The sequence below is a fragment of the Mytilus galloprovincialis genome, chromosome 6 (assembly GCF_965363235.1).
Source record: "Mytilus galloprovincialis chromosome 6, xbMytGall1.hap1.1, whole genome shotgun sequence".
Lineage (NCBI taxonomy): Eukaryota > Metazoa > Mollusca > Bivalvia > Mytilida > Mytilidae > Mytilus > Mytilus galloprovincialis.
Genome location: NC_134843.1, coordinates 47,601,989 through 47,616,093, shown reverse-complemented (window position 1 = coordinate 47,616,093; position 14,105 = coordinate 47,601,989). Strand labels below are relative to the sequence as shown.

The following is a 14,105-nucleotide window of genomic DNA, read 5'->3' as shown; positions in this document are numbered from 1 at the left end:
AGGGCGAACGGACTCAGGGCAAACAGGTATTAGGGCGAACCAGAATCAGGGCGGACGGACCCGGATTCGTACAATGTATAGTACTTCTGACGATCGTCATCTCAGAGACAAAAATAAAATCTGATTAATAGCCATTTATGATCATGATGATGACAAAAAATATAAGATTTTCAAAGAATGATGAATTATTAAACTTAGACGTATTGTTTTGAAGAACACCCCAGTTGCGTAAAATGGTAACATATCAAACAAGATGGCAGCTACTGAAAATTCAACGAACAAATACCTCAAAGTTCAAAGATCAATATTTAAAAAACAATCTGAGAGATCTTTTGAAAAACAGCATTTTGCAATGGCAAAATGTATAAAATTTCATAAAAACGATTTTTTGTTAAACATGTTAAACTCAAACATATAGTTATGAAGAACATTTCGTAAAATTGAAATGATTTGCCATAAATTCATGTGACATCAGCTACGGTCGAGATCAGTCTGATAATTTGTATAGACATCGTTATAAGTGACCAGTCCCTTTAGTATAAAAAGTCCCTGTAGACACGGTAGAGTGGACCAATTTATCAACACTTGATACTTTAAACAAAATTAAAAGATGTTTCCTAAGGAATAATTTTATAATAATTTCATGTGACAAACCTGATATACAAATTATGACTGTCAGTGTCAGTCAACCAGTCAGTGTCAAAATTATGTATGACTTGATCAAGAAACCGTACTGTATCCGGTAGAAAGTCGTCTGTTCTTTATGTTAAGCTAAGAATCGTAAAATGAAAAAGCTTGCGAGATTAATTTCTTTGTGATTTGTTTCCTTTTCTTCAATAACCGCTCAAAAGTTCTTCGCCGATTTTTTTTTCTCTGTCGAGTGTTGTTGTTACCAAAACTATTTATTCTACGTTACAACGAAAGCTTTGAATCAATTTTAATAAAAGAATATTTAAAACACTTATACGACCTCGGCTGATTTTCATTCGTGTATCTTGGCCTTTACCGATCATTATCGAAAAAACAAACGAATTCCAGTTTGCATTTTATTACGAAGTCCTGCGCCAGCCCGAAAAATACCCAACATTAAAACAAGCGTTGATAGATTAATCCACTTGTACTAAAAGATCAATCTAGACTTTCAAGGAAGAAATGTACATGTATTAGAAAATAGCGAATGAAGCATTCGTCTTTCAATAATCTACGGTTGTTAATATAAACAAATTCAAAAAATGGCGACGAATGATGGTATTGGCAATGTTGGCACACAGAAAGAAATTGACGATTTTTTAAGCAAGGTTGATGAAATAGGTTAGTTATTGCTCTTGGTTTAATTTGAAAGCTTACCTCATTCAAGGATTTGTTAAGGTTCATCATAACAAACGGACAAATATGGCTGTATTTACATGTCAAAAATTACTCTGAGTACAGACTTACTTGTGAAGTTGGAAAAGTTTTAATGCCTGGCATCCACTAGATATAATAAAGTTAAATGCATTTTGTGTTTCAGAAAGATAAAATCTCTTTTGGATTTTGATGGGCATTTTTTTTCCTTCATGCAAAAGGTGTGAAAATTAATTAACTAAGTTGTGGTACAACTATGAGATGGTCCCTCAGGTAAAAAACCGGTTTGTATTGTTTTGGTATCAGGTCAGTTCGCGCCCAATATAGTTTCGCACCCTACACGTTCGCACCTCACATTTTCGCCCCCCACATCCGTTCGCACCCTACATGTTCGCGCCCAATTTTTAATAAAATTTAAGTTAAATTGTTAGAAATTATTCATATGAATATAACAAATAATTGTATTCTATTTGAATAAAATTTGAGAATTTATTGAATAGATTTTTTTTTTTTTATCAATCTGATGATTAATTATTAAATGTTGATTATGTATGATTATTGCTAATTGGTATTTATAAACAGCCTAATTTGGTGTTATTGTTTAGGCCAATTAAAATTAATTGATAGATTTTCATCCCCGCCCGCCCCTCTGAAATCTTCCCGCCCCGATTTTTTTTATTTTTGAAAAAAATTACGATTTCCGTATTTTGTTCATTTCCGTTACCGGTAACCGTCGATAATTTCGTTTCATGTGAAACTTCCTTTTTCTAATTTCGGTTTTCGTATTTCTTAAAGAATTCTTACCGAATGATTAAGTCGATATATTCTGCTGATATATGATGACAACATCATTTACCGAGAATAGAGATTGATTACGAGAAGGGCGTGAAATATTCGGGTTACGAGTAATACGCTGTGTCCAAGAACGCAAATCGCAGTATGTCACAAATGACACAAATGTTTTAGAGAAAAACACCTTGGAGTTCTTTTATTTATACAATGACTTTGTGTCAAGAAATTTGGACTGTGAATGAAACCCAAAAGCGTTAGAATCGTGGAACACGTTTGACTGGAATACAGAAATTGACACAAGCATGAGCTTTATAACTTGGTGACCGTATTTTGAGTTCAGAAAATCGACAAACATATGTACGCATTTTTAATTTATTAATTTATAGCAAGCTCTTAGATTTAGATTTATCCATGCCTTTCGTTTTTTGTAGAAAAACAGCAAACATCCTCTGTCCCAATACTAACGATAGAGTCATTAAACAACTTTATGTTCTACATTGTAATTATATTTGCATCTTGCATATTAAGCCGGACCAACCCTATTATTTCAACACTGTTTGAGTTTTCATTTTATTCCGTACTTATCGTGCTCGTGTTGCATACCAATGCCTTTGTTTCATTTTATTAGGACAAAAAAAACATTGCTTAGAAAGCAAAATACATTTGATATAGATAGTCCAACTTAAGAGAGCATTTCTCCACATTTCTGTTGTTTACTATAAAATAGGTTTCTAAAGTGGCAATTACATGTAGAACAGTGGTTGCCAATCAGATATATATATTTACGAATTTGAAAAAGCGGCATCAGCATATGGAGTATATGTGTCTCAATTGATACGTTACTCTAGAGCTAGCTAAAAGTACCTTAATTTTGTTGAACAAGGAATACTGCCTTCTCAAAAGTTGCTAAGACAGGGCTATGAATCAATCAAATTAAGGTCATTACTCAAGCAATTTTATGGTCGCCATCATGAGCTGATTGGCCATTATGACAAAAGAGCGTCAGAAATCATATCTCAGTGATATTCTTCCTCAATCATAACAACCTTCCATCATTACCGAACTGAACAAAGAAATAACATGATGGGTGCCATATACGGTGCAGGAAATGCTTACCCTTCCGGAGCACCTGATTTCACTCCTGGTTTTTAGTGGAGTTCGTGTTGTTTCCTACTTATTATTTGTAACTGTTGATGTAAATGTCTTTTGGTTTTATGAGTCTTTGGACAACTTACTCCTTGGTTTTGATTGTTATTGTCTTATACACGATACCTTATGGATGTATTTACATGATATAAGCTTATTATTACACTTGCATATATGAATAACACGTGACAAGAAGGTTTCATATGAAATAAAATTTAAAAAATAAAATCCTCCCACCCGCCCCATTTTTTTCAAAAATTTGGATGAAAATCTACTAATTAATTTTAGTTGGCCTTACTGTTGTTTATAAATCATGATTGTTGTTTTAAATTGCTTTGATGTAAATACTAATAAAATAAATATTAATTATAGCAATACACTTACCATGCATACCAGTTGTTCAACATCAGGGTTCTCACTAAGGATTTTTGAAGGCGAGTCCTGGGACTCGTCATTTTTGGACATGGTGAGTCCAACAGTAAGAAGAAGATATTTTATTTTAATATAATTTGTTATTTTGGTCTCCATGACCTAATAGAGTAATGAACTGACATTAAATTTAGATTACCTTTAAACTTTTGCTATAAAATAAAGATATTTGTGTTCAGTTTATACAAAATATTTCAATCTTTGGACTCACCAGTTTTGAAAATGGTGAGTCCAGACAGATTTTCATGAGTCCAGGACTCATGGACTCATCTTAGCGAGAACCCTGAACATGTTGTCAGATTCGCACTTAATTGACTAGAAACAGTGAAAAACAAATTATTTCAATACACTAACCAAAACACGATTAAGAATTATTCAACACACAAATGAAATAGTTGTTGCCAGAATAACATAATCCGACTTAAAAACAAGGACTTTTTTTTATAAACTTGTCATGACACAAAAAAACTTGTCAGTAATGAGTATCTCGAATTATTTAGAAACAATGGCATATATATTTATACCAATACACCTCCAAAAAATCGGTAAAATTGGGTGTGAACGTGTGGGGTGCGAACGAACTTTTCGCCAAATTTGGGTGCGAACATGTGGGGTACGAAAGTGAATTGGGGCGAATGTGGAAGGGTGCGAACGTGATTGGGCGCGAAAAGACCCGGATTCTATTGTTTTGATTGTCCTTAATTGACATGGACAAGAGGTATCTTCACAACTACAGGTGAGTTAAAGAGTTTATCTGAGTCAGTGAGTGGACAGTACAAAATGTATCAAAGTATTTCAGGTGTTTGTTTATTTTTACACCTTCTGCAGAAAGGAAAAAAAATGCCCATCAAAAACTATGAAAGATTTTATCTTTCTTAAACACAAAATGCATTTAACTTTTATATATCTAGTGGATGCTAGGCATTAAAACTTTCCAAACAGCACAGGTAAGTCTGTACACAGAGGAGTTTTTGAGGTGAAAATACGACCATATTTGTCCATTTGTTATGATGAACCTTAAGGAAGCACAATACAAAGATTCCATATCTCCAATTCCCCAGGTTTAAAATGACGCAACTTTCTTTATAATGCTTGAAAATTTATAAAAGTTGTATCTATGGATAGCTAACAGATTACTCTCTCAAATTAATGCATTGATAGTATTATACAACAATTATTTAATTAATTATAATGATAACTGTGTCTACAAAATTCTACAAGAAATTTCCACTTTCAATTAAAATTAGCTTCTTCATTGATCCCTCTAGAGGATTGATTTTATCATATGTTGTTCCTAGAGTCATTATTTATCAACAAAAGGGTGTCTCAGATTTTGGATAGAATGTATATATCAAATTTTACACCTTATACATTATCTACTTTGATGTGGTGATGATGTTTACACTATCATGACTATAGTCGCCGTCACTTAAAATTGGCAACATGTTATTTGTCAAAAGAAATTTAAATATTAGCCGCGTTTACCAGTCAGGGATATAACTCTATAGGGTTATTACAGGAGAATAAAATACATTTGTTATTGTAGACTAAAAAATCAAAGAACTGTGATAACATACGTATGTGTTATGTTTCAAAGAGACAATATACATAATTAGTTTCGTTAAAATTTGTAAAAGTTCTATTGATATTTACTTTTGTCTGTATGTATACTTTATAACTATTGAAAGATATAACAGTTCATAGTTTGCCATTTTGTATAATACACCTATATGTTATCACAGAAAAAAATATGCCTGTAATAACTAAAGGGTGTTATCACAGCTTCTCTATATCACTTCAAAGGATTTGCTCAGACATAGATCATGCTTTATTACAATGTGTTTTAATTTGTTGTAAGAAATAATGACCAGAGCATGTAATGAGGTTCTGAGCAAGTTTCTCAGTAATTCCCAAGTGTCTTATATAATAAGTTACATTCCTTTAATAACTAAGCCTTGTCTCATTGATTTACCATGGTTAATCAAAAACGATTAATTTAATTAAGAAATTAGTTATCAAGGCTATGCATTTAGTTTCTGCGCAAAGTCTCAAGAGTTCCCTAGAGCCCACTATAAATGAAATAATTTTACAAATAACAAACATGTTATTACAGATTTAGAAAATTTTAGGAAGAAAATCTGTAATAACACACGCAAGTTATTTTCTGTAATAACCCTATAGAGTTATATCTCTGACTGTTTACTCAAGATGATGTGTTTTTCATTTAGCGGAAGTAAAATCCTGTCCAAATATCCACTACTGTCTTACCTTTTATTGTGTTTGCCATGTAAAATCCTGACCTTCACATTTTTCAAGATTATTTACATTTGTACATTGTAAAACCGCCATCTTGGTTTCTATGAGGATCCCTTCTTTCATAACATTCGTTACTCTCCGGTCATATCATTGTCATTGATAAGACAAATTTCCTGCGCTTTTTACGTAAAGATGATGAAAAGCTCCGAGAGACACAAGAAAATAGAGATCACGTGGAACTCCACGGAAACACTTCCAGTAATAACAATGTCGGATTCCACCATACAAAATAATCTTGGATTATGTGAAGGTCAGGATTATACAGTGCAAACACAATAAAAGGTAGGACAGTAGTGGATATCTGGACAGGATTTTTTTCTCGCTTATTGAAAAACATGATTTTTAGTAAACACGGTCGATATTTTATGAAAATTTTGACTAAAAACATGGTGCAAATTTTACGTGACGGCGACTATAATTACAAATTTATGAGAGAAAGAAATACAATAGCAATAATTGGAGACACCCTTTTGTAGCTCCTGCTGTGTTGATTAAGATAACGTTAAAATTTCTTGTGTAGCTGTACGTATGTAGAGATGAAAGAGCTTAATTCATTCAAGTGAACTGACCCAAGATTTTGCCACTAATTGCATAATAATTGATTACATAATGATTGCATAACAAAAATAGTGCATTCATTTAAAAGATTAATCTTTTGTCTATCTATATATACCTCTTTTATTAATTTATATGCAGTTTTAAGAAAGTAACAGCATTTAAAAGGTTGGAGATTGGAAGTTATGAAATCTTTGTATTGTGCTACATGTACCTTTAGTAAGACTTAATCCTATACAAATCCTTGCCTCATTGTAATTATGAATTCTTAATATTGTACATGTGTGCAATTATATGACAGTGATGGGACTGTTTATAGTACAAGACTTCAATCAATCAGTCGGGGGCGGATTCAGGACCTGGATGTCGAGGGGGGGGGGGGATGTTGGATGGGGGTGGGCACCATGAACCAAAATTTAAATATTTTGTTTTTAGAGATGTTTGCAAGTGTATATGCAAGTGTGAGTGGGTGTTAGGTTTGTTTTTTTTTTGGGGGGGGGGGGGGGTGTCAGATCATCGTTTCTGGTCCAAGACCACAATTTTTATACGACCGCAAATATTGAAAATTTTTTGGTCATATATTGGTATCACGTTGGGGTCGTCGTCTGCGTCGTCGTCCTCATCATCGTCGTTGTCTGAATACTTTTAGTTTTCGCACTCTAACTTGAGTAAAAGGGAATAGAAATCTATGAAATTTTAACACAAGGTTTATGACCACGAAAGGAAGGTTGGGATTGATTTTGGGAGTTTTGGTCCCAACATTTTAGGAATTAGGGGCCAAAAAGGGCCCAAAAAAGCATTTTGTTGTTTCGCACTAAAACTTTAGTTTAAGTGAATAGAAATCTATGAAATTTTGACACAAGGTTTATGACAACAAAAGGAAGGTTTAATTTATTATATTCGACCTAAACATGCATCAAATATCTGAACGTTCAACAACCATGCAACAATCAATCAATATTTTCTTTATATTTCATCACCTTAATATTCTTTTATCTATATTTTTTTGGCCTCGCTTCCAGACTTTCTTTTTTGCACATTATTCTAATATCTGTAAAACACCTTCACATACTTATAAATGGTGACCTTTTGCATAGCCTCATACATGTACATGGTAATTGAAACAAGAAAAAATAAATAAATTTGGTGAATTTACTGTCTTCTGATTGGTTAAAATAATTAGCTTTATTTTCAATGTTATCAATTTTTATGGCGACACACCCACTCTAACGTTGTGTATTCATACGCAAACATCTGTGTACGTTGTTATTTGTATTAATATATATCTTTGAGCCTTATTTTTGATAGAAATTTATTTATAATGAATGGCAATAATTTATTTTGAATTTATTGAACCATAAAATTAATTTTTGACTCTTCACATTTAACATAATCCGCTTCGCGGATTATTTAATTTTTGACTCTTCACATTTAACATAATCCGCTTCGCGGATTATTCAATGTGAAGAGTCAAAAATTAATTTTATGGATCAATAAATTCAAAATAAATAACAGCCATTCATTAATAAAAACAAATATAACTGCATGCTTGGGCTTTTTGAGAAATGTATACATGGTATAAGTCCTAAGCTTCTTTTACAAAGTAAATTTTAACTAAAATCAAACAGCATTTTATTAATGATTATTTATTAGGAAATGTCAATTCATTTTTCCTGGACCAGGGGAAAGCATTAGGGGAAAGGGGAGGGGAGTAAAACAAATTGTTGATTTCTCTTGAAAATAAGAGAGGAATATGAAATATGACATTCCGTTTGAAAAATGTATCTTGTAATTAGTTATAAAAAAATAAAGTTTAATTTGTTGCTGAATAAATTCACAAAAAGACACTTAAAAAAAACACATACATTTACAGGAAATGTTATTGTGAGTACTGTATTTTGGAATGAAGAGATATTCAAAAATAGATGTATACCAACATTATGAAACATATATTTTTACCTTTTCTTCAAATACACAGATCAGAAGGTTCACCTGGTAATTGATCTTAATCGGTATTGTATTATAAATCAAAACAAATTTGTACTATTTCAATCAACATGTAACTGTATTTTACATAAAAGCCTTTGCATAGAGACATTACACACAGGTGTCAATATTTACACACCCACCGATAAGTTGTCATAAATCGCGCATCTGGACGCTGGTATTAATTAACGGCCAGTTTAAGAAGTCTTATAAAGCTGTGACAATTTCCACACTAGATAACAAGTTTCAGTAGCAATAAAATTATGTTAGAACAAAAATTTTTTGACCTGAACTGGGAGGGGGCACATTTTGTACCAATTGTACATTTCTTAGTCATTATTAAAAAATCATCTGACTAATCAAGTCTTGCTAAGATCTTTTAGTTTGAATTATGTCAATGGCAACAAGGATTAAAAACAAAGAAATTAGCAGAGATTAGCAGTGTTAACACATAGTGACATAAGAAGGTTTATGTAATAGGAGAAATAAAAGAAGATAACATAAAGAGAATTTAAAGGAAGATACATGTAAGGCTTAAACAGAGATTATGGACCTAGCAGAGTCCCAGATGATAATGATACATGTACATGTAGTTTGAGTCACAGAAACCAGGAATTTACACTAACAACGTTTTTTAGCATCTGACGAACAAATATCCACAGGAAAACAATAAGAAGAATGGCTGAAGATTATAGAGAGGGAATTAAGATATTTTAGAACGACTGAAACTGCGCGCAGATTAAAAGATTGCTCTAATCATTTATGGAGGCAAAGACATAACAAGACGAAAAAGAAGCCTGCTATATGAAGAAGGAGTAAAACAAAATAGTAGAAATATGATGACTAGTTGTAGGTATTGTGGATTTTATCATGGTGTCGAGAGAAAATGTCCAGCGAAAATGTCCAGCCTATGGTAAACAATGTAATAACTGGGAACGGTATAATGATATTGCATCAGTGTGCAGAGCAGAAAAGAAGGAGCAATTAGAATATTATAGTCAGCTGACTCAGCAACAGATTTGTCATAATCATGTTATATGATTGTGTGTGCATTGGACATAACACTTTTATTTCAAAAACATAAGTATATGCAGTATATATATGTTAGACTCAGATCAACTTCCGACCTCTAATGGACGTCCGTTCCTCAAATCGACGTCCGTTTCACAAATCAACGTCCAAATCTGACTTCACATTCCCAAATTGACGTCCAATATTTTGATACCCTAATCGATGTCTAATGTGACGTCATGTTTTGCCAAAACGACGTCTGATTGATTGTAGTTGTGTGTAATCGATGTCCAATATCAATAAATAATAAATTACTGGACTTAAGGCCAATTAAAATTAATTGATAGATTTTCATCCCCGCCCGCCCCGATTTTTTTTATTTTTGAAAAAAATTACGATTTCCGTATTTTGTTCATTTCCGTTACCGGTAACCATCGATAATTTCGTTTCATGTGAAACTTCCTTTTTCTAATTTCGGTTTTCGTATTTCTTAAAGAATTCTTACCGAATGATTAAGTCGATATATTCTGCTGATATATGATGACAACATCATTTACCGAGAATAGAGATTGATTACGAGAAGGGCATGAAATATTCGGGTTACGAGTAATACGCTGTGTCCAAGAACGCAAATCGCAGTATGTCACAAATGACACAAATGTTTTAGAGAAAAACACCTTGGAGTTCTTTTATTTATACAATGACTTTGTGTCAAGAAATTTGGACTGTGAATGAAACCCAAAAGCGTTAGAATCGTGGAACACGTTTGACTGGAATACAGAAATTGACACAAGCATGAGCTTTATAACTTGGTGACCGTATTTTGAGTTCAGAAAATCGACAAACATATGTACGCATTTTTAATTTATTAATTTATAGCAAGCTCTTAGATTTAGATTTATCCATGCCTTTCGTTTTTTGTAGAAAAACAGCAAACATCCTCTGTCCCAATACTAACGATAGAGTCATTAAACAACTTTATGTTCTACATTGTAATTATATTTGCATCTTGCATATTAAGCCGGACCAACCCTATTATTTCAACACTGTTTGAGTTTTCATTTTATTCCGTACTTATCGTGCTCGTGTTGCATACCAATGCCTTTGTTTCATTTTATTAGGACAAAAAAAACATTGCTTAGAAAGCAAAATACATTTGATATAGATAGTCCAACTTAAGAGAGCATTTCTCCACATTTCTGTTGTTTACTATAAAATAGGTTTCTAAAGTGGCAATTACATGTAGAACAGTGGTTGCCAATCAGATATATATATTTACGAATTTGAAAAAGCGGCATCAGCATATGGAGTATATGTGTCTCAATTGATACGTTACTCTAGAGCTAGCTAAAAGTACCTTAATTTTGTTGAACAAGGAATACTGCCTTCTCAAAAGTTGCTAAGACAGGGCTATGAATCAATCAAATTAAGGTCATTACTCAAGCAATTTTATGGTCGCCATCATGAGCTGATTGGCCATTATGACAAAAGAGCGTCAGAAATCATATCTCAGTGATATTCTTCCTCAATCATAACAACCTTCCATCATTACCGAACTGAACAAAGAAATAACATGATGGGTGCCATATACGGTGCAGGAAATGCTTACCCTTCCAGAGCACCTGATTTCACTCCTGGTTTTTAGTGGAGTTCGTGTTGTTTCCTACTTATTATTTGTAACTGTTGATGTAAATGTCTTTTGGTTTTATGAGTCTTTGGACAACTTACTCCTTGGTTTTGATTGTTATTGTCTTATACACGATACCTTATGGATGTATTTACATGATATAAGCTTATTATTACACTTGCATATATGAATAACACGTGACAAGAAGGTTTCATATGAAATAAAATTTAAAAAATAAAATCCTCCCACCCGCCCCATTTTTTTCAAAAATTTGGATGAAAATCTACTAATTAATTTTAGTTGGCCTAATTTACAATTATACATGTACATGTTTTGTAGGGTTCTTATGACAACTACCGGTAAATTTATACATACTTTCCATATATAGATTTTTTCAACCTGAAATAAGTTACATGCATATTAAAATGTTAATCTTGATAAAAAGTTAATCCAAACGATTATCATAAAAGTGTGTCATTCCTATTCATATTAATTATGAGAAAGCAACCCAACGACAAAGAAAACCAAATGACATATATAGGAGAATAATTCAGTCTTCCACAATTATAGACCACATAAAGAAGTACATGTATTATAATTCGGACTCTGTAAGACATTTTTCAACTGAGTGAAACGTTTAAGCCAAAAAACAAATTTGGCATCATGTTTTTATGTTATACTGTACATGTTACACCACTATTCTAGATTAAGTGCTCACTCACATGTTTAACCCCAACATATTCTTTATGGGCCTGTTCGCAGTTGTTTCCGATGGTGTATGGCCATGGCTGTCATATTTGTTTTTCAGAATTATTTTTATAAGTAAGACCTTTAATTTTCGAATTTTAATTGTTTACATTATTCATGTTGTGAACTTTTATAGCCTTTGTCGCTGAGATTTTATCATTGTAGAAAGTTGTACGGTTGTCTATTATTGCTCACATCCACTTTATTTGAACTCTGGACTTTAAAGTAAAAAAAATTGCAATCCCTCGAACATTTATTTGACTATTTTGGTTGTTCAGTGTTAATGGCAACAACCATGATTTTTATGATATAAAAGATTGATATCATGGATTATATAGGCCTAGGATATCCATTCATGACACAAATGAGACTTTCATACAAAACAAAGAACTCTCACCTCACTGCAAGTTTAAGACGGCCCCTTGTAGTAACCTGTTTAAGTGGAATAACATCCTTTTCTTAATTTTTTAATGCCACATTTTGATGCGCAAGTTATGGGCATTGTGTTTTCTGGTCTGTGCTTCCCTCGGTTTGTTCTCCAATTTGTTATTCCCTCTGTCTGTCCCACTTCAGGTTGAAGTTTTTGGTCGAGGTAGTCTGATGAAGTTGAAGCACTTTAGCGTAGACCATCGCACTTACCGGTAAGTGTGACCATCGTACTTTAGTGTCCCCATCGCACTTTAGAGTCCTACATATATATATTAAAATTATATAGAGAATAATACATGGCAAAATCCGTATTATATGTCGTATCATCCCGAGACATCAATATCAGCCAAAGGGCCTTTAGGCCTGAGGGATGATATTGGTCGAGGGTGATACTGCATGTGATATGGATTTTGCCATGTATTATACGCTTTATCATATATTTCAACAGAAGATTATTATATTATATGAACTGTTTTCTGATCCATAGCACTGGGTTACCTTCAGTTCTACTTTTGTCTTGTTTCAAAGGCCTTAAAAGAACTGCTCAATTACTTATCCAAAGCACCTGGGTTACCTTACAATTTGTGTGCTGTTGTTTTAAAAATATTTTGTTTATTATTGTATTTATTTGTGTGTTTTATATTTTTATACGGCCGAAAAAATTGAAAATTTTTTGGTCGTATATTGGTATGATGTTGGCTGCGTCGTCGTCGTCGTCGATGTCATCGTTGTCGTCGTCATCGTCGTCGTCCGAATACTTTTAGTTTTCGCACTCTAACTTAAGTAAAAGTGAATAGAAATCTATGAAATTTTAACACCAGGTTTATGACCACAAAAGGAAGGTTGGGATTGATTTTGGGAGTTTTGGTCCCAATATTTTAGGAATTAGGGGTCAAAAAGGGCCCAAATAAGCATTTTCTTGGTTTTTCGCACTATAACTTTAGTTTAAGTAAATAGAAATCTATGAAATTTTAACACAAGGTTTATGACCACAAAAGGAAGGTTGGGATTGATTTTGGGAGTTGAGGTCCCAACAGTTTAGGAATAAGGGGCCAAAAAGGGGCCCAAATAAGCATTATTCTTGGTTTTCGCACCATAACTTTAGTATAAGTAAATAGAAATCTATGAAATTTAAACACAAGGTTTATGACCATAAAAGGAAGGTTGGGTTTGATTTTGGGAGTTTTGGTCCCAACAGTTTAGGAATAAGGGGCCCAAAGGGTCCAAAATTGAACTTTGTTTGATTTCATCAAAAATTGAATAATTGGGGTTCTTTGATATGCCGAATCTAACTGTGTTAGTCAGTGTTAGTTTCCGTTTATTTTCACGCAAGTATGTCTCTTTTCGTAAGTTATATAAATTACCGATAAAAAAAACCGAGGTCATAATGAAGTATAGATTTTTTTTTATAAAACTTTAATGCAATTGAAAGCAATAACAACAACCTTTTACTTTTTAAAACTTTTATTTTGTAATCGTAAAATGGAAATGGCGTAGACTTATTAGCATAACAGATAGTGAATAATATTTTCTTTTTTACTTGTAGAAAAAACTTTGAGACGTGTAATTTTTCTTTAAACTGCCCTCATTTATTCAGTGTTAGTCTCCGTTTATTATTACACAATTATATCTCTTTTAGTAAATTAAATATTTATTTACTGATAAAAAAACGGAAGTCAAAATCAAATATAGTTGTTTTTAAAACTTGATTTAAATGTACAGT

General features: G+C 32.7%; 2 protein-coding genes across 3 annotated transcripts in view; one reads left to right on the top strand and one right to left on the bottom strand.

Moving 5' to 3' along the window:
* LOC143079731 (intraflagellar transport protein 57 homolog) overlaps positions 1 to 915 on the bottom strand; it is a 34,667-nt gene extending 33,752 nt beyond the window's left edge. Inside the window, exon 1 of the mRNA XM_076255280.1 lies at positions 655 to 915. The gene's annotated coding sequence lies outside the window, so the exon portion shown is untranslated. The remainder of the gene's footprint in view (positions 1 to 654) is intronic.
* Positions 916 to 1,015: 100 nt separating this feature from the next.
* Positions 1,016 to 14,105, top strand: part of LOC143079729 (tetratricopeptide repeat protein 12-like) — a 97,540-nt gene continuing 84,450 nt past the window's right edge. Inside the window, exon 1 of one of the 2 annotated variants that reach the window (XM_076255276.1) lies at positions 1,016 to 1,311. In XM_076255276.1, the coding sequence (XP_076111391.1) occupies positions 1,233 to 1,311 (79 nt within the window). In that variant the 5' untranslated portion in view covers positions 1,016 to 1,232. Of the gene's footprint in view, positions 1,312 to 6,223; positions 6,310 to 14,105 lie in introns of those variants that run through there. The other variant, XM_076255277.1, reaches the window with a different exon arrangement.